Source organism: Miniopterus schreibersii (assembly GCF_964146895.1).
Source record: "Miniopterus schreibersii genome assembly, chromosome: 5".
Taxonomy (NCBI): domain Eukaryota; kingdom Metazoa; phylum Chordata; class Mammalia; order Chiroptera; family Miniopteridae; genus Miniopterus; species Miniopterus schreibersii.
In genome coordinates this window covers 44,154,267-44,182,123 of record NC_138106.1, presented here as the reverse complement: position 1 = coordinate 44,182,123, position 27,857 = coordinate 44,154,267, and the positions used below count along the sequence as shown (strand labels likewise).

Sequence of the window (27,857 nt, the reverse complement as noted above, 5' to 3'; positions counted from 1 at the left end):
TTGCAACTACCCTATTTCCAAATAAGGTTACATTCTGAGGTGTTGGGAGTTAGGACTTCAACATAGCTTAATTTTAGGGGGACACAATTCAACACATGACAGGAGGCAACTTGCTTAATGACTGAGACCTCCTCTTTTACCATTTGTACAATTCCAGTCCGGATGCTGCATGAAAGGCCAGGTGGCTAGAGCGGACACCACTCCCCCTGCTGGCCCTTGCTTGACTTTAGACACAGCTTCTTTCTAAAATTGCCAGGGCTTCGAAATTCTGCCCTTCCCTATACTCCATAGAACCACTTTCCCTCATGACGACACCCACACCACTCCCAACCCGGACATCCACACATCCTGACACTCTAGAGCCTTGAGCTCTTTCCTTCTCTCTTATCAAAGTCCTCCCTGGGATCTTTTATTTACATCCAGACACAGAAAAACTTGGGTGTGTGTATGAGGGTTTTGTTTTTTGTTTTTCTTCTTTGAGACTCTCACAAAGACCTAGAAATCTTCCAAGGCTTCTGGCCTATTTCACCTAGTATTGCACACATAGTTACCTTAAATGAATTCCCTGGATTTGGGGGAAACATATTATAAACCACAATTATAAGGAACTTCTGCGAGTAATATCTTATACAGAATTATCAACACAGAGGGAGAATGTGGTAAAATGTGGAAACATTAGACTAGAAGACAGAAGTCTCATGTTCTATGACCACTCATATGAATGGGCTTGTGTGACAGTAGTGATCAAGTCATTTCCCCTGTGTCCTTCAATTTCTCCAAAATTTATTTCTAGACTATTTCAATGCTGATAGTCTATGATCTCATAAAAGTCAGTATTGTATGGTTTTATAATACACCTCTAAGGATCTTTTCAATGCTGCTATTCCACAACTTTATAACGAAGAGTTAAACTTTTTATGCGAGTTAAATGGAAGAAAAGAGAAGACATTTCTCTGAAAGTCAACTAATATCTTTGAGGAATGCTGTCACCTTTGAGCCTCAGTTTTCCCATCTATAAGATACAGAAATAACAATATGGACCTCATAAGGTGGCGGGGATGAGGGTGTTTGGAGAGATGTACAGCTCTGCACAGAGGCAAGCCAGGAACCTCTCCAAAGCTTCTCCGAAGCAACCCCTGCGCTCCCTGCGCCAAAGGTACCGCCAGCCCACGGAGAGGGCCAGGAGGGGGCGGGGCGAGAAGGTTGGCTTTGTTCTGACTCCGCCCCGTCCCTCCCGGCCCCGCCCCCACGCTAGATATCGCGAGAGGGCGGGCCCGCTTGGCTTCGGCGTCGGCGTCGCTCCCGCTCTGGGGCCGTAGGCCGGCTTCTCTCCGCGGGCTGCGGGTAAAGTGCGGGTGGCCAGGGTCGCGCGTAGAACCGCCAGTCGCGCGGCGTCTGCTGGACGCCAAAGCGTCAGGGTCGTTGTGTCGTGAAAACGACGCCGGTAGCTGTCTCCGCGACAGCAGGTGCGGCCGCTTTAGCCCCAAGCGGGCTCGGCGGCTGCCTGGCGAGTCTCGGCTCGCGTCTATCCCTTTCCTTCCTGGCCTCGACCGCTAGCAGCGACACTGAGCCTACCGCCGGAGGGGCGGGCAATGGCGGCCTCGACGGCTTCGCACCGGCCCATAAAGGGGATCCTGAAGAACAAGACCTCTACGACTTCCTCTGTGGTAGCCTCGGCCGAACCGCAGCCCGGCAAGAGCGTCGAAGAAGAACTGAGGTGAGAGTTTCGGGGGACGGCCGCTCGTCGCCGGGGTCGCCCTGGGAAGCCGCTCGGCCTCCCGGAGGTTACCGACCCGGACCCCGGACCCCGAGCGCGGGCGGGTGAGCAGGCGGGCGGGGAGGCTGCGTGGATGCGGCTTTGGCGCCGCTCGGGTCTCCGTCCTGTGGCTCGGCGGAGGGTGGAGGCATTTTAAAGAAGGCAGGAGCTACATGTTTGTTTTTTTAAAAAGTATATACGCATATATAATATTCTTAAAACACACAGCACCTTTGAACTTTCGGATATTGAGAACATTAAAGAATCAAATTGAAGTTTCAAAGCTTCACCTGTTAAGCTTTTGTTATTTCTTAACCTCGTATCCGAGGTATCGAAAATTCTTCAATAATTAAAGTATTTTCCTGGCTTGGGAACTCTAGTTTCAAAAAAAGACACAATTTCTTCATTTTTTAAATTGTCTTTTTTTTTTTTTCCGTGAACATTATTAAAAGCATCATGCCACAAAACTCTACGGTCCTGGTTGTCATTATCTCTGCACCTAGGAGGAACCAAAAATTTCCGAGTCTTTTATCTATAGTTAATGGAAAAGTACTTATTGCTAATTATATTTGCATCTGCAGGGACAGTTTGAGTGCTTTCTAGTCTTTGTTCTTCTTTCAAGACATATTTAAACTTAGTTCTGAAAGTAACAACTTAAAATAATTCAATGATAATTTAGCTACTCTTGCATACTCTTGCATGTAAAAAGATATTGACCCATAGCATTGTGTGGTAATAGTAAATAATTGGAAGCAACCCAAGGTCCACTAATAAGACTGGTGAACTATTAATTATGGCACATTTGTATAATGGAACAACATACTAGCCTTTTAAAAAGAATGAGATAGGCATATATGTACAGAGAAAGATACCCAAGGAGCAATGCTCAATGAAAAATACCGGAATACAGTATACGTAGTGTAAAGTATTCCACTGGGATAGCAGTGCTAGGATGCTTGGTGTAAAATACTAAAACTTGACATTTTGGAAATGAGGCTTAAGAAAACACTGAAATCTGTGAAGTCATAAAGCTAAAATAAGGATGTTGAGGAAAACTTAAGAGTGTTGGAACTAGGGCACACCTGTTTAAAGGACCATTTTAGGTCTATAAGAGGAGCTACTTCTTGGTGATAGTAAATTTATCTGGATTTGTGTTACCTTGAAGAAAACATAAGTAGGATCACAGAGACTCATGACCTTTGGTGTTGGAAAAGACCTTAGTGTGTCTAGCAACTCCCCCACCCTGACTCTTGAATGCTTCACTCTTACATTCTGTAACACAATTTTCCAATGTCTGTTTGGGATAAGCCACTTCAGAGGGGGATGGGGTGGTGGTTGATGGTTGTAGGTAATGGGATTTAAAGAGCAGAATCTCACTAGAACATAGCTATAATAGGAAGACCACGATAGTTTAAAAAGTCAGTACAAACTATACAACGCTCTAATGCAGCAGGAGTACAGTTCTCACTGGCATTTATATTTTTAGCTGTCCTCCAGTGTAAGCTTTTTATTTGGCTACTAAGTGGTTTATAATTTTCTTCTGTATTTCTCTGTTTTCTTAGCTTCTGCTTATTCTCAACTTTGAACTGCCATAAAGTCCTGTGGCCCCACTCTATGTACAGGTTGGCCTCTGTATAATTGGGGTTTACCTCCTGATCTTCCTACCTCGAAAGCCACTGTATTAAACTGACTCACCTATATAGGGCTACTCCTTCTATAGGAGTTGCTATCAGGGCAGATTTCATTCAAAAGGAGCCTTTTACAAGGCGGATGTCTTTAATTGACTTGTCTAGTTAGAGGGTGGTTGTCTTGTTTTTAAATGAAGCTACCAGGCCCTGATTCATTGAGGTTCATGATGTTTTGCTTGAAGTAATAATCAGTGTTATATGACTGTAAAGCAAAGAAACTGATTCTATTGGTAATGCAGTAACCCTTGAACAACATGGATTTAAACTGCATGGGCCCACTTATATGTGGGTACAGTATTTTCCTTATGATTTTCTAAATAACATTTTCTTTTCTCTAACTACTTTAAGAATATAATATGTAATACATATAACATACAAAATACTTAACTGTTTATGTTATCGGTAAGGCTTCTGGTCACAGTAAGCTATTAGTAGTTAAGTTTTTGGGGAGTTGGCACCTCAACCCCAGCATTGTTCAAGGGTCAACTGTGCAATATACATTATTATGTATTTATGTCACAGCTCATGCAAACAATATTAGTGACTTTATGAGAGCCTCTTTGAGCAAAAACAATAAAGGTATACTTGAACACATTTGAAACAAGTTTTTCGTAATGTATAATTTTAATTTAAATACAACCAATATTCTTCCTCTTATATAAAAAGACTGAAAATACTCATTTACAGTGCACTTAAAATTCAGAAACTAATTAAGTGTAATGTAGTGGTCCAACTTTAAATGTTGGAATAGAGTATAATGCTAAAGAATCTTATATTAATATAAAAATGACCAGGGATGTAAGTCAATTCTGGTTATGTTCAATAGTTATGTTCTATAAAGGCACCACAAACACTGAATTAGTGAAGACTGAATCATTGCTCCCAGGTGAAATACAAAGTCAGGTGTCTGCAAACCTCTGGTCACCTTTTTATCAACCAATCAGTATATAACTTTTTAAAATTTTTGTTGCTGTTAAAGACACCTTATTTAATATATATTGTTATTTCATTAACATCGAACACATGGCCAACAGCACTATCACGCATGCCTGAATGAAATTATCTAACACATATTTTCTCATTAAGGCACATCACAGCCTTCTTGCATTTGGGAACACTAGACAGAACTTCAGCACCAACAAAAAGCGCAAAAAGCAAATAACATGGTACTAAATATTCTGCCTAAAGGACACTTATTTACAGTATGAGAGCTGAAACAAGAACCTAAAAGCATTTCCTTGTTTAACCTCAGCTGGGAATGTGTATTGAGCAACTCAGAATATTCCCTGCTTTGCCATCTCTTTGGGAGACTGAGAAAATGCCTCTGAATATTTATTTTGAAGTTACAGGTGAATTTCAGCAAGTACCCTTATTTGCAAATACAGAACCCTAAATACTCATACTTTTTATTGGTGCCTTTATCGTGTTATATGCAATGGTAGTTTCTTTTTCCTGCACACACCAGTCCTCCTACCTCAACCAATGTTTCTCTCCTTCTCCTTCTCTCCCTCTTTCTCCCTCTCTCCTCTCCTCCCTCCCTTCCTCCCTTCCCCACTTTTTTCTCTCTCTCAAATCAATAAAAACATATCCTCAGGTAAGGATTGAAAAAAAGGTAAAGACTAGAAAATACAAGTAGCTTATTATGATAAAATAAAAATACTGATAGGTTTTATATCACTATGTATATGTATTTTATAAATGCTGTATCGTTTTATATACACAACAGTATGTGTATTTTTATATATACGGAAAGCTTACGTATTTTTTCATACATACACAGTGGAAAGAATATAATTGTTAATCAAAATTGTTAATGGGTTAATGGATTATAATTTTTAAACTTTATCCTTAATTTTAAGAAAACATCATTTCTGTTTGTGTCCTACATTTTTCTGTAATTAGCTCACAAAACAGATTTACAAGGTATTTGGCCCCCCCACCCACATTGGAGATACCTTTTAAACTCCAAAGATCCATCTTCATTCTTCTCTCCTATGTAGTAACGATAACAAATTGTCATTTTTAATTCAATATTGTCAACATCATTTAGAAGATAACTTGTTTATTTATTTTTTAAATTTATCTTTATTGTTGAAAGTATTACAGGTATCCCATTTTCCCCCCATTAACTCCCTCCACCTTACTCCCACCCCCTCCCAAGGCCTTCACCCCCATTATTGTCTGTGTCCATGGGTTATGCATATAACTTCTTTGGTTAATATCTTCCCACTGTCTACCCCCCTTCCCTCTTCCCTCTGAGATATGACCATCTGTTGCGTTCTTCAATGTGTCTGGATCTGTTTAGTTTGTCAGATTATTTTGTTCATTAGCTTCTTCTTAAAGAAGACCCTTCAACATTTTGTGTAGTACTGGTCTGGTGGTGATGCACTCTAGTTTTTTCTTATCTTTATCTGACCTTCAGTTCTAAATGATAACTTTGCTGGGTAGAGCAATCTTGGTGTAGGTTCTTGCTTTTCATCACTTTGAATGTTTCTTGCCAACTCCCTTCTGGCCTGCAAAGTTTCTGTTGAGAAATCAGCTGACAGTCGTATGAGTGCTCCCTTGTAGGTGACTAATTGCTTTTCTCTTGCTGCTTTTAAGATTCTCTCTTTGTTTTAAACCTTTGGCATTTTAATTTTGATGTGTCTTGCTGTGGGCCTCTTTGGGTTCCTCTTGTTTGGAACCCTGTGTGCTTCCTGAACTTGTAAGTCTGTTTCCCTCCCCAGGTAGGGGAAGTTTTCTGTCATTATTTTTTCAAATAGGTTTTCAATTTTTTGCTCTCTTTCTTCTCTTTCTGGCATCCCAATAATATGAATGTTGGGCCGCTTGAAATCCCAGAGACTCCTTACACTGTCTTCATATTTCTGGATTCTTTTTTCTTTTTGCTCTTCTGATTGGGTGTTTTTTGTTTCCTCATATTCCAGATTGCTGATTGATTCATTCTCAGCGTCCTTTACTGTTGATTCCCTGTTATTATTTGTCATTTCAGTTCGTGTATCCTTCATTTCTGATTGGCACTTTATTATGTCATTGATGATCTCACTAGTTTCCTTAATAGTCTTACTAAGATCCTTGAGCATCCTTGTAACCATTATTCTGAGCTCTGTATCTAGTAGCTTGCTTGGCTCTGTTTCATATAGTTCCTTTTCTGGAGATTTCTTCTGTTCTTTCCTTTGTGACATGTTTCTTTGCCTCCACATTTTAGCTGCTTCCAGGTGTTTGTTTCTATGTATTAGGTAGAGCTGCTATGTCTCTTGTAATTTGTAGAGTGGCTTTGTGTAGTTGAGCGCCCAGTGGCTCAACTTCCCCAGTCACCTGAGCTGGGCCTTCTAGATAGTTCCCTGTGTGGGCTGCATGTACTGTCGTATTGTAGTTGAGCCTAGGTTGCTGTTGGCGTCACCTGGAGGAATTGGCCCAAAGAGCTGTTGTGCTGGAGACACCCCTCTGAAGCAGGATTTACTTCAGTGGATCTTTGGTGTTCACTGAGTGTACCCCGTGAGTGTGTCACTCGTGGATGTGGTAAGGTTGTAATCCAGTGACCACCAGGTGCACTGTCTCTCGGTCCTCCCAGGAGGTGCACAGTCTGCCTCTGCCTGTGCCTTGCTCAGGGCCCCCCAGCATGAGCTACACAGCAAACTCTAGTTGGCTGCTACTTGTGCTGGGCTTGGAGGTGCCCAGGAGAGGACAAGCTATGAACCAGAGCAGGCTGCCACTAGTGCCAGGCTTGGGACCACTTATCAAGGTATGGGGCACACTGAGGCCAGCTGCTGCTTGTTTGAGAGATTTTTGGAAAGTCCTAAGCATGAGGCTAGAGAGGCCACTTGCATAGAAAAGCCACTGAAAATGGCTTGGATGAGCCTGCAAGTAGGGAGGGGCGGGGCCAAAGGTGTGAGTCAGGTACTGGAGATTCATATATGGCGCCTGCTTGCCAGCTCTTCTGTCTGGAGAAAGCTACCCCTCCACCTCTTGCTCTGATTTCAGGCAAGTTAGTTCCTCCTTGAATGTCCCAGGTTCCTGTCAAGCTGGCTGCCTGGCGCTGGAGCTCAGAGGGAGCACATCTTAGTGAGTCTGTGCGCGGTCCCTTTAAGAGGAGCTGCCTGGGACTCCTGCAGCCTCCCTGTCCCTCAGCCACAATCCCCACTGGTTTTCACAGCCTGGAGTTGTGGGACCTTCTCTTTCCGCCCTGGAACCCTGGGCTGGGGGCCTGATGTGGGCTGGGACCACTCACTCCTCCGGGAAACCTCCTCCAGGAAACGTCAGCTGCTGAGATATCCCTCCTGGTTTTAAACCTCGGCACCTGGGTGTGGGCCCGAGGCCCAGTGATTCAGCCTGATCCTCGTCTCCACCCCTTCTACCCATCTCGATGCTTTGCTTTTTCCGTTCCCTAGTTGTAGGACTTCTGTTCAGCTAGATTTTAGGAGGTTCTGAGTGATGTTTGTTCTGTATTTTAGTTGTAATTTTGATGTGGTTGTGGGAGGCGGCGGGTACCGTGGTTACCTATGCCGCCATCTTGTTGTCCTGTCAGAAAATAACTTGTTTTACTTTGAGATTAGGAAGCACCCAACACTGTCGTTAATATGTTTTTGTTTTTAAATATTTCATACACATACAGAAAAGTATATTTGGAAGCTTAAGAAATTATTATAGCCCAACTGGTGTGGCTCAGCGGTTGAGTATCGACCTATGAACCTGGAGGTTCGATTCCTGGTCAGGGCACATGCCCCGGTTTCTGGCTTGATCCTTGGTGGGAGGGAGTGCAGGAGGCAGCGATCAGTGATTCTTTTTCTCATCATTGATGTTTCTATCTCTCTCTCCTGCTCCCTTCCTCTCTCTGAAATCAATAAAAATGTTTTTTTAAAAAGTCATGGTCCTTTATATAAAAAAAGGAAGAAATTATTGTAAAGCTAACACCTCTGTAATCACCCACCATCGAGGTAAAAAAAATAAAAGAATATTTCCATTACTTCAGAAGTGCCTCCTGCCCTACACGCTTTAGTTTTTCCTGCTTTTGAACTTTACATAGAGATGAGCTAGTTTTCTTTATGATATCCTTAATAGGAAATCTTAATAGGACTATCTATATAGGTTTAATGAAACTTTTAGCTGTGCTTTTCTGTTTCTAATTCTAACAACTCTGGCTGTCATTTCAGAGGCATTGTCTATCAGGAAGGAACATTTAATTACCGGATCATGGGTCTCCCCTTTGTTGCTTTTTGAATTGCTTTCTTCACAAAATTAATCAACTTCTCTTAAAACTTGAATCCTTTTTTTTCATTATCCTTCTAATCAAAGCTTCTCGATCATTTCTGCTGTCTAAAATCTTTAGAGAAGTGTATCTCTTTTCACTGTAAGTTTTATATAGAATATGACCATGAGTAGACCTAATCATTTGCTGTCTAAACTTACAGAAATTTGTAGCTAACAGAACTGTTTAGCAAAATAAAATGCCTGAAACTGTAGATTTAATCAAATAGAAAGCTGATTACTTTTTAGAAACCTCATACTGTGGCAGATCTTAAATATTGAGCCCTGCAGGGCAAAAGTAGAAGACATTCTGTACAAAAGCATTTAATTATTTTTTCCAAGTGCCTTATCTCAAACCATTCTCTATAGTACTAAGTGAGATCTGGTTTCAGGATTTTTAACCCAAAACTTTAGATTTTGAGATCATTAAAACTCCTTATATTTGTATGGTGCTTTTATAATTTGATTTCATGGACATTATTCCAGTTGATTCAACAATTCTATGTAGTAAGAAAGACCACTATTAAAACTCCATTTTATTATAATTTCCATGTGGAGTAAATATAGCCCAAGAGAGGATGTTTGTTGGACTTGCCAGTAACCACAGGACTAGTGAAGGGTAACTGGAACTTGAACCTTAAATATCTGTCTCCCAGTTAAAGCTTTTTTGTTTTTTTTTGTGTGTGTGTGGGGTTTTTTCCTGCCACAAGACCAACTAACTATTACTGATAAGACAGTTGGAAACTAGGCATCTAAAGACGTAAGTATAAAGCAAAGTTTTTACGCAGTCTAGTTCAATAGTTCAAGTGTTTTTTGTACTAGCAAAATTTAAATTTGCTAAGTTGAAAATTCAGTTGAGTTTCATGCTGAGTGAATAGAAAAGAAGTTCTTTAAAAAGAAATCTTGTTTCTGTGCTTAACATTAATGACCCATATGTCTTAATTTTAATCTTCTTATGCGTTTTTAAGATTTTGACTATTTTGACACTTTTAAGATTTTGACTTTATGTAGAATATGACCGTGAGCAGACCTAATCATTTGCTGTCTAAATTTATAGAAATTCGTAGATAATAGAACTGAAGAGAGACATTAGGCAATTTATAACTGTTTTGGAAGGGAAGGGGGTTGTAGTTTCAGTCACCTGTGGAGTATATGTCTTGGCCAACCTTTGTTTCTTAATAAAACAAAGGGTAAGTAATCTTTAAAGGAAGTTGTAGTTAAAAGTACTACAGTGTACAGTGGAATATTATCAGGGAAAGAAATTTTGACAATGCCACAACATAGGTGAACTTTTAAGACAGTAAGTGAAATAAACTAGTCACAAAAGGACAGATACTGTATGAGTCCACTTACATGAGGGACCTAGAGTAGTCAAATTCAGAGACAGAAAATTGAATGGTGATTGCCAGAGGCTGGGGGGAGGGAAGAATGAGAAGTTAGTGTTCAATGAGTATAGGATTTTTCTTGGGGAAGATGAAAAAGTTATGGATATGGATGGTGGTGATGGTTGCACAACAATGTGAATGTACTTAATGCCATAGAACTGTACACTTAAAGATGGTTAAAGTGGTAAATTTTATCTTATGTATAGTTTACCACAATAAAAATATGAAGGACAAAAATTGCTTCGTCTGAAATGGGGACTCTGTGGAGCCCTTTAGGGGTAGAAAGGAAGAGAACTTAAGTCAGGCTCACCTGCCATGAGTGGACACATATAATTTTTAAGGTGACTCAGCATAGAGAAGTGAATATAATAATATAATTTAAGTATATCACTCTTCAAGAGAATTTCAGGATTGGGGGTATTGATAGATTTAGGAAAGTTGAAATTATTTACAATTAAACCTCAACAGTGTGGATCAAATGCAGGAGGTATGATTTTAATCTGTGTAAAATTTACATTGATTCTTTTTAAAGTAGTAGTATTTTCAGGTATATAACCAAGTGATAAACTGCATATGTGACAAAATATTGTCAGCTGACAGATCTTTGATGTCCTTTTTAATGAGTATATAAGGATTTGTAATTAAGGCATTAATTATTGAACACCTTGGTAGTTTTACAAATATTTTGTTGACTATTTTGTTGATATTAACAAGTGTTGATAAAGCACTTATAAAGCATTTCTGTTTCTCTTAAGTAGAAATATCCCATGTGTAGTCCCCCCTTATCCACAGTTTCAGTTTCCTGCAATCCAAAAATATTACATGGATACAAACAACTATATGCTAAAAAATTTGACAATCTGAGAGAAATGGGTAAATTCCTAGAAACATACAGTCTTCTAAGACTGAAACAGACCAGTTACAACAAACAAAATCAAAGCAGTAATAAAAAACTCCCAACAAGCAAAAGTCCTGGATTGGATAGCTTCACAAGTGGATTTTATCAAACATTCAAAGAAAAGTAACACCTATCCTTCTCAAACTATACCAAAAAATTCATGAGGAGAGAAGACTCCCAACTTCATTTTATGAGGTTAGCATTATCCTGGTTCCAAAACCAGATAAGGAAATTCCAAAAAAGGAAAATTATAGGCCAATATCCCTGATTGAACACAGATGCAAAAATCCTCAACAAAATATTAGCAAGCTAAATTCAGCAATACATTAAAGAAATTATACACCATCATGATCAAGTAGGATTATTCCTGGAATGCAAGGTTGGTATAATATCTGCAAATCAAATAAGGTGATGCAGCCCATAAACAAAATGAAGGATAAAAATCATATGGTTATATCATTAGATTCAGAAAAAGAATTTGACAAAATCCAGCATCCATTTATGATAAAAACTCTTAGCAAAGTGGGGGTAAAGGGAACATTCCTCAGCATAATAAAATCCATATATGACAAACCCACAGCTAACATTGTACTCAGTGGGGAAAAACTAAAATTATTTCCCTTAAGATCAGGAACAAGACAGGGATGTCAGCTTTTACCACTCTTATTCAACATAGTCCTGGAAGTCCTAGCCACAGCGCTCAGACAAGAAGAAAAAATAAAAAGCATCCAAATTGGAAAAGAAGTAAAACTGTCATTATTTGCAGATAACATGATACTGTATGCAGAGAATCTTAAAGATTCCACCAAAAAGCTACTAGAATTGATAAATGAATTCAGTAAAGTAGCAGGATGCAAAATTAATATTCAGAAATTGGTTGCATTTTTATATACCAATAATGAAGCATCAGAAAAGGAAACTAAGAAAACAATCCCATTTACAATTGCATCAGAAAAGTAAAATACCCAGGAATAAATTTAACCAAGGATGTAAAACCAAAAATTATAAGACTGAAGAAAGAAATTGAAGAAGATACAAATAAATGGAAGCATATACTGTGCTCATAGATAAGAAGAATTAACATTAAAATGTCCATACTATGCAAAGCAATCTATAGATTCAATGCAATTCCTATCAAAATACCAAAGGTTTTTTTGACAGACTATAACAATCCAAAAATTTATATGGACTGAATAGCCACAGCAATCTTAGGAAAAAGAACAAAGTTGGAGGTATTATGATAGCTGATATCAAATGATACTAAAAGGCTATAATAAAACAGCAGGGTACTGGCATAAAAACACACATAGATCAATAAAACAGAATAGAGAGTCCAGAAATAAACCCATACCTATATGATCAATTAACATACGACAAAAGAGGCAAGAACATAGAGTGGGGTATAGACAGTCTGTTCAATAAATAATGTTGGAGAAATTGGACAAATGAATACTAAAAAAAGAAATTAGACCACCTTCTTACACCATATGCAAAAATAAATTCAAAATGGATTAAAGACTTAAATATAGGACTTGAAATCATAAAACTCTTAGAAGAAAACATAGGCAGTAAAATCTCAGACATTTCTTGTAGCAATATTTTTTCTGACATATCTCCTCTGGCAAGGGAAACAAAAGAAAAAATAAATGGGACTACAACAAACTAAAAATTTTTTGCACAGCAAAAGAAACCATCAACAAAATGGAGAGCCCACTGTATGGGAGAACATGTTTGTCGATACATCTGATAAGATGTTAATATGAAAATACATAAGGAACTCATACAACTTAAAAGGAAGACAATCCAATTTACAAAATGAGCAAAGGACCTAAATAGACATTTCTACAAAGTGGACATACAGATGGCCAAGAGACATGAAAAAATGTTCAAAGTCACTAATCTTCAGAGAGATGCAAATTAAAACCACAATGAGGTATTACCGCATACCTGTCAGAATGGCTCCGTCAACAAATCAACAAATGACAAGTGCTGGCGAGGATGTGGAGAAAAGGGAACCCTAGTACGCTTCTGGTGAGAATGCAGACTGGTGCAGCCACTGTGAAAAACAGTATGGAGTTTCCTCAGAAAGTTAAATACAGAACTACCATTTGACCCAGTGATCCCAATTCATAAATTTTAAATTGTCCACAGTTCTGAGTATCATGATGAAATCTCAGTGTGAATCATCTCTTTGTCCAGCATATCCACATTGTATAAGCTACCTGGCTAAAGGCATTTAATAGCCATTTGGTTATCAGATCAACTGTTCAGGTAGCACAGTGCTTTTATTCAACCAACCCTTATACAGGCCTAATGCTATATTACAATGCCTACGTCATTCGTTCACCTCAGTTCAGCTTACCATGTAGGTTCTGTACCATCTCACATCATCACAAGAAAGGTGATGAATACAATATTTTGAGAGAGACCACATTCACATAACTTTTATTGGTGTATATTATAATTGTGCTATTATTATTATTATTAATTTCTTACTGTGCCTAATTTATAAGTTAAACTTTATATATAGAAAAAGACATAGTATATATAGGGTTCAGTGTTATCTGCAATTTCAAGCATTCGAACTTGTAACCTGCAGATAAGGGGGACTGCTGTATTCCATTTCTGAGCAAAGCCTTATTTTTCTAGATTAAAAAAACTAAGCTATAATTTTATTTTTTTGCAACCTAAATCTTTATTTAGTGGTATATGAATTTAATTAGATTTTCCCACTCATTTAATGTTCTTATTTTTTAAAATTATTTATTTGAACGTTAGAGGACGTTTATTAAAGCTGGTGACAATGAAACAAGGAAGGGCTGAGAAAATGAGCCTAGGCGGGGCTGCTTTGGTTCACTAAAAACTCTGTGAATAGGGGGCTTTAGGGAAAGGTTCAGGGGGTTTGCCGGGGGCGAACTACAGCTGCCCATTGCTGCCCTGATTGCAAGCCTCGCAGGGTCCTTTAGAGTTAGAGTTTAGGAGATGCACACCTGTGGGGAAAGAAGAGGGGGAGCCTGGGCATGCTCCTGGGAGGGAGAGTTAGCCTGATTCTTTTGATTGCTATGGATATCTGAAAAAAATTAGGCCAAAGAAATATTCCTCTTATTTTTTTAAAAAAGTCACACTATTAACTAATATATAGGTATAAAAATCCTTAACTGTTGAGATCAAACAATGTATAAATTTCAATTTTTACTGTTTTAATTCTGTAGACCAGGTGAAGGCTTAAGCATGTCATATAGTGTTTTGAATGCCTGATGAAGATTCTGAATAATAATTTTTTAGTATGTGGGCACTAAGTATTTTATAAAACATTTACTGAGTTTTTATTTTAATTACTTACGGTTTTTATCCTAAGTCAGTTTCTATTCTAATAAAGTAGCTGTAGAAATAGAAGTTAGCAGTCAACTAGAAACTGAAATGTGGGGTTTAGATGTTTGTGAATTTTAAATGTGCATATTTTTATCCTTCATTACATTGAGGAAATTTTTTTTCTTTTTAATTTTAGTAAAAAATCCCAGAAGTGGGATGAAATGAACATCCTGGCAACATATCATCCAGCAGACAAAGACTATGGTTTAATGAAAATAGATGAACCAAGTACTCCATACCATGGGTAATGTTTTGTAGACATCATTCCTTTTTTGACTTGTTTACATTTTGCATTTGATACGAACTTCTACATAACAGCTGATTTGAATTTGTTTTTATATTTGTTACTCTAGCACTAATTAGTAACCCAGCTGTATATCTTTGTGTAATACTATGACTAATATGTAACTTTAAAATTATGGGATCTATTTTGTATATTATAATTTTTGCAGTAATTGTTTATTTTTTGCAACTCAGTGATTTCTAGCTGCTAATGATGCACACAAGCTAGTGACTTTTGCCTTCCTTAAAATAATCTGTTTATAAAAAGGAAAATGATTGGGCTTGTTTGCTTCCAAAATAGAAATGAAGGGCTTACTCAGTCTCTTTGCAGAAAATGATAACTTCACAGATGTTAACTATTTTTTTAACCCATTCCAAGACAAGTGGTCATTACTACTATTTGATGTCCCTATTTTTCATTTATATAATATTGTAGTTTATATGATTCATTGTGATTATTGTCAATTTTGAGTCTTCCAGAATTTTTAAATGAATTTTAAAATAATAATGTGTGGCAGTGATTAGTATAAAGACAAAAATAATGTACCAATAAGCATTTTGAGGTGAAGTTCTAAATAAGTAGAAATACCTAATTCAGATCATGCCTTACTTATATTGAAAAAAAATAAAGATTTTCAGGACTGAAATATTTTGTCATTGAAGTATGACATAAATCCAGAAGTTACTGTTAAAATAGAGTTAAGAAATTCTGTTTTAAATCAGTGGATGAAATCTTTGGAAGAAGCTAAGTTGAGATAACTTGATGATAATAGCAAAAACAGTAAAAAGAATGAACATGAAGATTGTGCCAAGGGTAGAAAGAAATAATGAAATAAGTGCAGATACTGAAACTCTAATACTAGTAAACTTGAGGGAAGAAATAGACATCATTTATGAAAAGTTTATATTTTTAACTTTTCCTTTTCTCTTTTCTCTTAATAATAGATATACTTTAAAACATAGCTTAAAACTTTTATTGTACCAGAAGCCAAAGTCAGGGCTTGCTTCTTTTCAATAAAAGTAGTAGATTATTTTGTAACTACCAGTTTCCTCTTAATCCCTTCACCTCTTTCACAGGGAATATAGTCAATATGTATGGTGCCAGGTGGGTACTGGAAATTTCAGGGAGAACACTTCATAAAGTATGATTTTCTAACCACTATGCTCTACACCTGAAACCAATATAAAGTAATATTGAAAGTAAACTCTAATTGAAAAATAATTTTTTTTTTTAAAAAGTAGTAGATATCCCTTACTTACATATGTTGTTGGTTGGAGATAACTATCTTGAAAGAATTTAGATCTAACATGGTTCAAAAAAATAGCTGTATTATTATTTTTAGGTTTTATATTTAACATAATAAATCAGAATGGTAGATATTTGATGCTGCTTTTTTTTCTCTCTTTACCTTACCCGTACTCTTCCTTTGAGAGTCTCTAAAGTTATTTGGTCCTTAAATGATTGAGGCTATATGTCTATACAGATATATGTGTTCAGTTCAGCTTTTATCAGTTTACCAGCTTTATCAATTTACCCAGTTTTACCAGCTTTTTTTTCTTAAAGAGGTGTTTTTTTAAAGATGCTTTTTATGTAAAGATCATGTTATGCTACCTAAGAGTCTCATATACTAGTGTAACAAAAAGTTATTGCTTTTATGTATATACAGAGTGGGGCAAAAGTAGGTTTATAGTTGTTTGTATGGAAAATAATACAATAAATAATAATATAAGAGTAAACTGTTTTGCATACTCATAACTGTAAACCTACTTTTGCCCCACCCTGTATATATATATATATGTGTGTGAGTATATACTTCTATATAGATATGTTTTTATATGTATACACATATACACAAATATATAATTCACCTGAAATTCTATAACCTAGAATTTTCTGTAGAACAGTTCTACAAATTGATTATTTTATCCTACTCTGCTTAATTATATTCATTAATGTAAATGAGTTTATTTCAACTTCCTTTGGAAAAAAGAGCATCATTTAAACTATAGCACTTACTTAACTTGCCTCCTTAACTAACCAGGAAAGGTATAAATCAGTAGGTTTTTTTTTTTTTTTGTGTGTGTGTGTGTGTGTGTAGCTAAATTCTGTTTTATACATCTTTCAGTGGCTTGAGAATGCAAATAAGTGGGGAGCAAATTTTTCATTAGAGGGTAGATTGGGAAAGCTAAATAGCTTTTAAACTTCCTGAATGAGATCTCTAGGGTCCAATTTTGTAATTTTACCTAACTTTATGTCTGCATAGATCCTTTGTCTCCAGGTTGATTTACCAGTACATACTCTAAAATCAGACAGTGAGGGGTTTTGGGGGTTTTTTTGCATTATTCGTGTGTGCCCCCCCCCAAAAAAAAACAACAACACACACACACTGAGTGGAATAATCCAAGTATTTTTTTCAGATGGTTTAAGTTTTTCAATATTTATCTTCATGGTTGCAGTAGTGCCTTTTTTTTTTTTTTAATCATTTACTTTAAAATATTTGCATTGGCCCAGCGAGGCGTGGCTCAGCGGTTGAGCGTCGACTTGGGATCCAGGCGATCAGGGTTCGATTCCTGGTCAGGGCACATGCCCGGGTTGTGGGCTTGATCAGTGATTCTCTCATCATTGATGTTTCTGTCTGTCTCTCTCCCTCTTCTTTCCTCTGTCTGAAATCAATAAAGATATATTTAAAAAAAATTAAAATTAAAAAAATAAAATAAAATATTTGCATTGAATTGAAACTAAAGTGAGGCTTCAAAGATGACAACAGAGCTATAAATATATTGATAATTTAAGTAAGTCAGTAGAATTATGTCTACCTTATTTTTCTGCTTAAAAATTTATAGTTCAGTTATTAATTATAATCTGTTTGTTGTCCTAGTATGATAGGTGATGATGAAGATGCATTTAGTGATTCAGAAACCACTGAAGCCCTGACACCAGATAAGTTAGCTGAGAAGTAAGTACTGATGACTGACTGTAAAGCGTTTTCACTTATGCTGTATTTAATTATGCAGAGTTAAAGGCATGTGCTAAGTATATCTGGATTTTTCATATCAACTTTTATAGTCTTTTTTCTAGATTAAAATCAAGGTATGCAGTTGGTAGCAGAGCCTAGTACACCAGTTGTGGTTTTTTGTTTTTTTAATATCCTGCCTCCTGGGTTTTAAAGATGAAAGTGACAAAGGCAAAAATAAGTGAATTTCTAAATGAAAGCTCTATTTCTTTGTTATTCCTTAATTTGTCATCCTCCACTCTCCTTGTTGTGTATTGGTTTCTACACCCATGCTTACTCTCTTGCTTTTTATTTTTCTCATCATAGTACTACACTATGGCTAGTATAATGATCTTTAGATGTTTTTTGATGAGACTCAAAAGTTGAAGCCACTCAACTAATACAAGAATATCACAGTGTTGATTTCTTTGCAAATGATTGTTTAGATTAGCTGCTGCTGAAGGCTCTGAGCCAAAGTATCAGGTTCATGATCAAGAAAGCAGTGAAGATGACAGTGACCTCTCACCTGAAGAACAAGGTAATTTCCTTTTCTGCTTTCAGCATTATGCTAATAATTTTTGCTAAAATAACCCATTATTTGGAAGATTGTTAAGTGGTGTTCCTTTTCAGAAAGTGGATGGTGGGAGATTAGGGAGCAACATTTTAAAATTCAGATTCTACTTGTGTGGTTTTATTGTGTAACAGCCGTTTCCCCCTTGATTTCAAGAATTTGGGAAAATATTACCTTTGTACTTTTTTAGTGCCTGGCATAGAGTAGATGCTCAGTAAATATTTATTAAATAAATGCTTTTAGAGGCATTGAGTGTTTGGATGGTTTTAAAATTGAAATAAAAGCTAATTTTTATAGTTCCTTGTGGTTTTTCTGTTTTAAGACAGTGGTGAAACTTAATGATCCAAGATAGTCAGACATAGTGTGAAGATTTTTCTTAGGTTCCATAGTACGAAGAACGATAGTGTCGTAGGAAAGGAGATAAAGATGGCCTGTCAATAAGGATGGAAAAGGCCCTTGTAGTCCATACAGCACATACACAGTTAAGGCATTGCTACCTACTCATTGTTTCTGTTTTTCCAAGTAACAGTGGTTGTCTGTGGAGGTAAGGAGAGAAGGGAAGATATTTCACCTTGCTTTTTGAACAATATGAATGTATAATCTTAAGAATTAAAAATTGTTTATATAGTTTATTTTTAACTATTTTTAAAAGGAAAAATAACCACAAGCCTGTGTGTAAGGAAAAAAAGATGCAAGAAAAACACACTCACAGAAAAACAAAAGAGAGTTAGTAGTGTACTTGGACCTTTGAAATGTGGGGACGACCTATATTGTAAAAGAAGTTTGGAATCTTTGTCATAGGTAGCTGCTAAGGTATAATTTGCCATTTCTTCCTCACATATTTAGAATATAGCTTATTCAACGAAATTATGATGGTCTGAGCCTAATTGTTGTACAAGCGAGAAACTTTACCAGTAGCATAATCTCAAGTGTATTATATTTTTTCAATCCTCAGTGACTTCCTGACTTACATATTCCCAAAGTATACCCCAAAAGGCCCTTGAAAAGGGTTTCAAATAGAAGTTGTCTCTAGATCTTGTTTCTTCGTTATTCTCTGAAAATATTGTCTATTAAGAACAGGGAATTTATTATTAACCTGTATTGACAATTTTCATTAAGGGTTTTTTCCTCAAATTGTACTTCTAGGAATTAGCCAGCAGGGGGAACCCACTGAGTAGTTGGCAATTTCACATGTTCAGTTCCCACGAATAGAGTTGAGTTGCTGATCTGTATGTACATATAGATGTTTATTGCTTTTAAACAAATTACATGTTTGAAAATCCTTGTTTGTTTTTAGAAAAATTTTTTTAGAAATTTTTTTTAAAAATTGTCTTGTAACTGATACCATAACAAGATACAACTGTTTCCCCCTCGATTTCAAGAATCGAGGCTGTGGAGCCAGACAGATCTAAGTTTATACTCCAGGTATGCCACTTGTCTCATTTGCTTAATTTCTCTGAGCCTCTATTTCCTCATTTCTAAATTGGGAGCTAAAGAAATATTGAGAACCATTGGTGAGTATTAGATAAAGAATTTAAAGCATTTAACACTGGTTGTTGGCATAAGTGCTCAGTAAATATTAACTATTAACTTAAAATAATTGGTATATTCTCCATTGTATTATTTTGTAAGATAGTAAAAGAAAGTATAAAAAGGATAATTCACTTGTCTAGTCCATGTGGTTAGTTCATTATTATTACAGCTGGGCCTGAACCCTGAAAGCCCTTGTACTCTGCACTATGTTGCTCTGTCATGCAAGGATTATAGATAAAATGAATATATTCAAAGAAGATCAAGACCACTTGTATTAGCAGCTTTCTATGAAGTGAATACATTGCATGTTTTTAAATTATATAATAGATTTTGAGTATTCCAAAACTAGAATATATCTATAACAAGTAAGTTTATCTCTTAGAAGTAAAAAGAAATAATTTTCTTAGACTATAAATATAGTTCACACAAAAATACTGTAATATCAGCTCCTGGGAATAAGAAACTACAAATTAAAAGTGTCATGGTACCTTTCTTTCAGATCAACAAAGATGAAAAAGAATGACAATATCTCTTTTGGTCTGAATGTGGAGAAATAGGTTACTCATATACTGTTGGTGGGCATGAAAAATGAAAACTTTAAAAGAAAAATCTTTTGATTTAGTAATTCAGTTTCCCAGTGTTTATTCTGTTTTTAAAACATTTTTAACCAAGTCCCACTTAGTACACATGTGTACATAAAATTACAAAAATAAAATTTCACAAAAGAGTAGTCACCTTTATTATATGTGATATGTTTCAGTTCTGTTTTATTTCTTTTTTTAAATGCTGTTTGTGACTCACTAAACAGTGATGTGGCACAACTTGAAACCACACTAGTTAATAATTGAGAAAATAATAGAACAAATACACAGAAATGTATGTGTGTTACATCATAAAAAAACATTGAAAATATAAAGGGGGAAATCAGGAATCTTTGACTAAGAATAGGGGATAAAATTGTAACTCATACTTTATAGCCATTTTAAAATAATATAAATCTGCCGTGTACATGGCAGAATTTTACTATCTTTATATACTTTATTGTCTAAATTCTGCATCATTTTAAGATTGAAAGAAAAAGCCATTATTACAGTTCCATCAGACACTAGGCATAAACTAAGACTTCTCTAGGCAAACTGGGACCTTATGTTCATCCTAATGAGAGGGAAAAGCCGCATAAACAATATAAGGTTGGTTTTTATAAAAACTACATTTTTTTAGGAAAAAATCTGAAGTCATAAAATACTAATGGTAGTTTCTGAGTGAGGAAATTAAGAGTGATTTTTTTTAAGTGTTTCCCATGAAATTGGGTTACTTTGTAATGAGAAAAGTTTTACCCTTTTAGTAAGTTTATCTGGTATTGGAGGCAATTAGAACCTTTTGTTTTGTTTATATTGCCTTGTACTACATCATCTGAATACTTAAAGGCATAACTGAAAATTTAGTTGTGAGGACTTGGTCTTTTTAATGGTCTTTTTCTCCACCCCTTAATTTCATTCCTCTTTACAGTATGGTACTCTGAAAGAGTAAAACGAATCACAAAGTAATCTATAAGCAGAGAAGAAGAAAGATACCTGTCAATATTTTTATGGGATGCTGAAATGGATCTTGGTCTCAGAACTTTTCTGAAAGTGATTGATGAGTGGTGATATGAACTATAAATGCCTGTTTTTAAAACATAAATATACATATACATAATGATAAAAACTTGGAATTAGAGGAGATTGAGAAAGTACTTTGAATAGCTGTTTTCTGAGAGATTTCTATTTCTCTCTGCCTTTTTGGCATTAAAATATTTTTATCAATACCATAATAAAACTATGGTGAATTAGTTTCAGCTCTCTCTTGTTTGACAAAATAAATAGTTGGCAATTTAATATCAAACCCCTTTTTGTTTTTTAATTTACTGGTGTAAGAAATTTTAAAATCTTAGAATTATTTCTTCTATTAAATATGATCAGCTATGTTTATTTGCTGCTAGTTTAATGTTTCCGTGGTGAAGAATATAAATGAGAGAATAGTCCAGAATTACTTCACTATAACAACAGGCTTTTCTTAAAATTACTCTGGGCATGAGGTGGTATTATTAGCCAGCAACATTTTAAATCATGGCAATTTCTTAATAATAAGAATTTTTTAAAGAAATTTTTTCTTAATTATGAAAATAGAAAAGTTGAAAATATTAAAATTATCCTATAGTTTCTTGACCCAGAATTAACCATTGTTAATTACTTAGTCTTATTTACTCACATACATGCAGGCTTTGTATATAATATTTGTATGTAATATTTATCAATTTCTACTAAGACTATCAGTATACACACACAGTATTATAGCTTGCTTTGTTTCCCCATTCAACTCTTTCTGGAAAGTTTTTCTGTATCTTTGAATTTTCTTCACAGGTAGAACAACTAATGGCTTTATTCCTGTATTCCAGTTAAGACGTACTTGACCTGTCTAAAGCAGAGGCTGACAAACTTTCTCTGTAAAGGCTAAAAAGTAAATGTTTTCCGTTTTGTGGACCTTATGGTCTCTATTGAAGCTGCTCAACTCTGCCTTTGAGCACAAAAGCAACCTTAAGCATTACAAAAACAAACGAGCATGACTGTGTTCCAGTAATATTTACTAACAGACATAGGCTATAGTTGGCCAGTCCTTGAGCGAAGGATTTCCTAAGCCTATTTTTTGTATTTTATAGAAAAAAAGCGACAGTTCGAAATGAAAAGGAAGCTTCACTACAATGAAGGACTGAATATTAAATTAGCTAGGCAATTAATTTCAAAGGACCTACATGAGGATGATGAAGATGAAGAAATGTCAGAGACTGCAGCGGGAGAAAGCATGAATACAGAAGAATCAAGTCAAGGTTAGATGTTTCGGAATATTCCTGAGACTCTCGTGATCCTTTGTGCCTGAGTAGTAGATTTTATTTTGCTTTAAACTTGAAGAACCTCAGAATATTTTTGCTGGCATTCAGTTATGCCAAAAGTTTCTAAAATTGAAACCCCTGTGGCCAGTCTCAAAAATAATAGTTTTTATGCCCCGAGTTGATTTAAGACCATATGTTATATTATATGGCTATGTGTTTAAATTTACTTGATTTTAAGCAATGATGTTTGTCTTCATATTAAGCTATATTTTGTTTTTAACGTTTTAGATCCTGTTTGATCTTTAATAATCTAAATTAAGGTTTAAACTTTTTTAAAGAAATGAGTTTAATATGGAAGATTTGTTTTAACATCCCTTTGGGTGCAAAGTATATCTTTGCAGTGTTGATTCTTTTGACTGTTAGATTGACAGGTTATTTGACTGATTTTTTTTTTTTTTTCTTAATCCTCACCTGAGGATATTTTTTCCATTGATTTTTAGAGAGAATGGAGGGGGGGTGGGGAGAAAGAGAGGAGAGAGAGAGAATAAAAGAAACATGTATCTCTTGTTTGGTTGCCTCCCTCACGTGTCCTGACCAGGGTTGGGGATCAAACCTGCAACCCAGGTACGTGCCTTTGACCAAGAATCTAACCTGTGACCCTTCAGTTCATGGGCCAATGCTCTAACCACGGAACCACGCTGGCCAGGGTTTGTTTTGTTTTTTTAAGTCTCAGACAATCTGCCCCTGCAGCCTATCAACTCTTGATAAGTCATAGGAAGTAGACTTTATTTATTTATTTTTAATAAACTGTTGTTTTGGTATTCCATGAAGGTGAATCTTCTACATCACTAATGATGTTGTGCCTGGTTACCTACTCTTTGTACTTGCAAACTGATGCTTTTCAGTGGAAAATGTAACTATTTGTTGTGCCTTGGATGGCTAAGTCTTAGGAAAATAAATATTATATCGTTTCAGTGAGCATATATGAAATATGATTGATTCTGTGATAGAACCTGATAACTGTCTCATTATAATTAAAATATTACAGTATTTTTTGATACAGATTAGGCTTTAACTTTTCATACAGTTTGTTTTCTGTTATTTTTTAAAATTTTTATTTATTGATTTTAGAGAATGGAAAGGAGAGGCAAACACACATTAATTTGTTGTTCCACTTATTTATGTATTCACTAATTTGATTCCTTCCTGTATGTGCCCTGACTGGGGATCAAACCCCAAACCTTGGCATATTGGGACAATGCTCTAACCAACTGAGCTACCCGGCCAGAGCAATACTGTTTACTTTATACAGCATTTCATTTCCATTTTATGCATCATAGTCTGTTTAGCTTAGATTTAACTTGAATAAGCTTTATATTGAATAATTATCGTTACATGTCTCTTTTAAAATTTATTATTCATTTTTAGTTGGCCTATCTTCTAATTGGTCTTTGTTCCCCATTTACCTATATCTCAGTGATTTATTTTGATGTATTCAAAATGAATGTTTCTTTCGTTACAAGTTTTTATCAGTTTCTACTCATACTTTCAATATCAATTCTTAATGACTCTGACCAAGCACTGGGGATAGTTACCTTATTTGCCTCTGGGAATTTGCACCAGCAACACTGTGCAAAAGGTTAAAGGGATTTCTTTTTTTAAGCCACAGCTTTTTGAAAAATAACTCTGGCTTTTTGTCTGTCTCTACTTGTAAGACATTAGATTTCACACTTAGTACATAAAAAAATTTTTTTGTTTAAAGGTAATGATTAAAATTTGCATTAGCTCAGTGCCTGGTTTTTCTTCATTGAAAATGAAGTACTACATACATAGGAGTATATTCTACTTAGCTTCATAAAGTCCACAAGGATAAAAAATATTACATAATATGGCATGGGGAAGAGAAAGTTCCTCATTTATTCTCTACCCTTTTTTGTTCTTTAAAAAAAATCTTATCAGCTTTTAAAATTTCCAGCTGTTATGGAACCCATTATTTTTTAACATTGTTCTCCTTCATCTCCCCGACCTCTGTTTTATTACTGTTTTTAAAAAAAGAAAAGTGGCATGTTTAGACTCTGAGGATACATTTTATAGTTTTGATACTATAAATGCAAATCTTTTTATAGCTTTGGGTATTTGAGTTGTAATAAACTCAGTTATCCACTTGTGATTTAGTCACAGAAATGTTCAGTCTGAAACCTATTTGTCGTATCACCAAGTCAAGACTCCAATTCTGCTCTTTAGAATATTTTGGGGGTATGCAGATTGTTTCATCTCAGACTAATTTGCCTACATGAAATATACCTTATTTGTTTTTTAGACCCTTTTATTTGTTAATCATCAATGGCAGTGGAAGGAAACTTTAGCTCAGGGAGTTTCAAGGTTGACAATACATAACAAGCAAATTGTGTTGATTTTTTTTTTCCTTTTATCTTTGCAGGATCTACTACAGGTGACCAGCTGCAAAACAAATCACAGAGTTCATAGAAGAGATTTGTTCAACACTAATTGTCGATACAAATCCTGTTACTATACTATACTGCTTCTTGTTCTCTACAATTCATGACTTAAGTACCAAAATGCACACCAATGTTGCCAAGAATTAAATAACTTTAGAGACTAATTAGACTGAAAATGCCTAATTGATATGTATATTCTTGTGCCTAGTACTTCACCACAAATACAGCATAATATCATCAGCCCCAAACTGCGTTACTTTTTTAAGAACACTGGTTAATTTGTATAAGATATTATATAGCTTTTTATGCTTTAGAGGTTAAACAATATCTTGGGAAGGGGAAGGGATGTAATTTATTTTCTTCATTCTAGATGTGATAACTCATAAAAAAAAATTTTTAATCAAAATCCAATTGAAACAACAGATTATATAGGCTGCTAAATATTCAGTCTGAAAAGTATTTTAACACACATCTCAACTTGATTTATTTGTTTAATTGAAAAGGATGATAAGAATTACTTGCATTTTCTGGCCTACTACCTTTAAAATTCCTTTTGAGTTTCTTTATGTTTCCAAGGAAAGGATTAAACTTTTTTCTCACCAAAACTAGCTTTATTCACAAATAAATTATCAGGTTAAACTTGCACTAGTGTCTGCTCTTTTTTTGTACACTCAATTGGCAGACTTCAGATCAGTTTTTTTTTAACAAATATAATTCTAATATAGTCTCAGCATTCCCTTTATATGCCTGTCTTAACCACCTGCCTTTATTTCTTACTCCTTCCCACATATATGCACACAATAATCCTTTACCTTTATAAAGGATCATAAAGATTGTCGTGACATTAGGAACTCTTCCTTCTCTCACATACTCTATCATTTGTTGCAACAATGAAAATCTTATTTTGACTATCAATGCCTATTTTTTTCTTCAAATACGTAGAGAAAATAGATTTAATAGCAGCAGTACTATAGACAGGAAATACAATTCAACTGCAGAATTTCTACACCACTCTGATTTACAGCTTGCTAATTAATTTGCTATTACTAGTTTATTGTTTGACTTAAGTAGACCTTAAAAATCAACCAAGGTTTTTTTGCATGATGAGAGAATTGTGTGTAGCCAGTGATGATATGATAGTTCCTAAATGTATAGACAGAGGTAATGCTGAACATTTTTTAATTTAAAACTTTAATCTCTGCTTTAAGGGAATATGATAATGTATACTATGACAAATGTACTTTATTCTTCTAACCCAGTAAGATTGAGATTTTTTCCCCCCTGAAATGAAGTACAGTTCCTGTGTTTCTTGGTTTAGTGATAGTTTCATTTTTAGTCAATTATTTGTATCTTAATTTTTTGTTAGTACCCAAAGAATCCATTATATGAACAGACTTTTAAATAATTTCTGTATATTGTATATATGAAATGGCTTTTATTGAACCGCTTATCTTCCACATAAACGTTTATGGAAATATCAATATGTCAAAATAAATAAAAAGTGGGAGAGCCCTGGCCAGTGTGGCTCAGTTGGTTGAGTGTCATCCAGGTTCAATTTCCGGTCAGGGCACGTACCAAGGTTACCAGTTCAATCTCCAGTTGGAATGCTTAGGGGAGGCAACTGATTAATGTTTGTCTCTCACATCAATGTTTCTCTCCCTCTTCCTTCCTTCCTCTTTAAAAAATCAATAAAAACATTTTTTTAAGTGGGAAAATTATTTGTTGTTAGAAGAATGTTTTTATTATTTTGAATGTCTTTTTTTTTTTTTTAAATGGAATCCAATCAAAGCACTTCTGAACTGCAGGTATAGTATTCTAACTATAACATGTTAATAGCGCAAAACTGTTTATCTCTGCTTTTTGAATTTAGAATATTGAGGTATTTTTACCTATTTAAACCCATTTGAGGGGATTTAAGTTTATACATATGTTTGTACATATGTTCAGGTACACAGACTTGTTTTTCGTTTTCTCATTTTGAGTTCTTAGAAAGTATCCACACACTCATTTGTAGGAAAAGCTGCTGTACAGTGAAAAAAAGGTAAGACCTTTAACAACTGATTCTTTTGGTGTTTTCTACAAACTATTTCTTGAAACTTCAATCACAGGCAAACTCTCATATCTTGTTTTAAGAAACGTAGTTATCTCAGGGGAATAAGAGATGGCAAATAGCATGCCCAGTAGGATTTTAGGTAGTTGAATGTAACTAAGTAAAACTGTTTTCATCAAATCATGAGTTCCTAATTAACATGGTATTGGACTATATAAAAAATGAACCTTTATGATTCAAGTTCGATTTTCCTTTATAGAAAGTTCTCTGTCAGTGTCCACTTCTAGCCAAGGTAGACTTTACATTCAGCTCTTTAATCAGTATCACTTCTGCTTAACTCTTTGGTGTCATCATTTCTGTTCATTCATTTTTTAGTTTGAAATTCAGCAGTGATCTTTAAAACCTAATAATAAAATTAAATGGTGTAAATGGATTGTTAAAGTAAGAGTAACTTTAAATTGAAGATTAAAGCGAAGTGCCAGTTTTTCCCTAGACTTTTATTTTGTTTACATTTTTCCCTTTAAATTGGTACACTAAACATCTTGTAATAAAATACAGTAATGACAATTGCCTGTCTATGGATTTTACTTTTTTTCCTACCCAGCCATCTCAGGATCATGTTCCATTGGCCAAGTGTCCTGGATACCAGGAGAGGATTTTAGACTACATTATGGTAGGATAGTTTGTTCAATTGTGATAGAAATAATAACAAGAGATACAATTTATTGGGAGCCTTTTATTTGCTCTTGCCCAGCAT

The 27,857-nt window shown here is 35.3% G+C and overlaps 1 protein-coding gene across 1 annotated transcript; it reads left to right on the top strand.

Moving 5' to 3' along the window:
- The first annotated feature begins 1,236 nt into the window (after window positions 1-1,236).
- Window positions 1,237-26,768, top strand: PPP1R2 (protein phosphatase 1 regulatory inhibitor subunit 2). Its single transcript, XM_081139026.1, has 6 exons — window positions 1,237-1,717; window positions 14,480-14,587; window positions 17,505-17,582; window positions 18,065-18,156; window positions 22,421-22,588; window positions 25,032-26,768. Exons 1-6 carry the CDS (start codon window positions 1,593-1,595, stop codon window positions 25,076-25,078), a joined length of 618 nt encoding a protein of 205 aa, XP_080995152.1. The 5' UTR covers window positions 1,237-1,592; the 3' UTR covers window positions 25,079-26,768.
- The last annotated feature ends 1,089 nt before the right edge of the window (window positions 26,769-27,857 follow it).

What these genes read in the sequence shown, in the direction of transcription:
- PPP1R2 (XM_081139026.1), top strand. Translation starts at nt 1,593, where the DNA reads ATGGCGGCCTCGACGGCTTCGCACCGGCCCATAAAGGGGATCCTGAAG. An exon ending in CCAGATAAGTTAGCTGAGAA is followed by an intron (nt 17,583 to 18,064) that starts GTAAGTACTGAT and finishes ATGATTGTTTAG; the next exon opens with ATTAGCTGCTGCTGAAGGCT. An exon ending in TACAGAAGAATCAAGTCAAG is followed by an intron (nt 22,589 to 25,031) that starts GTTAGATGTTTC and finishes TTATCTTTGCAG; the next exon opens with GATCTACTACAGGTGACCAG.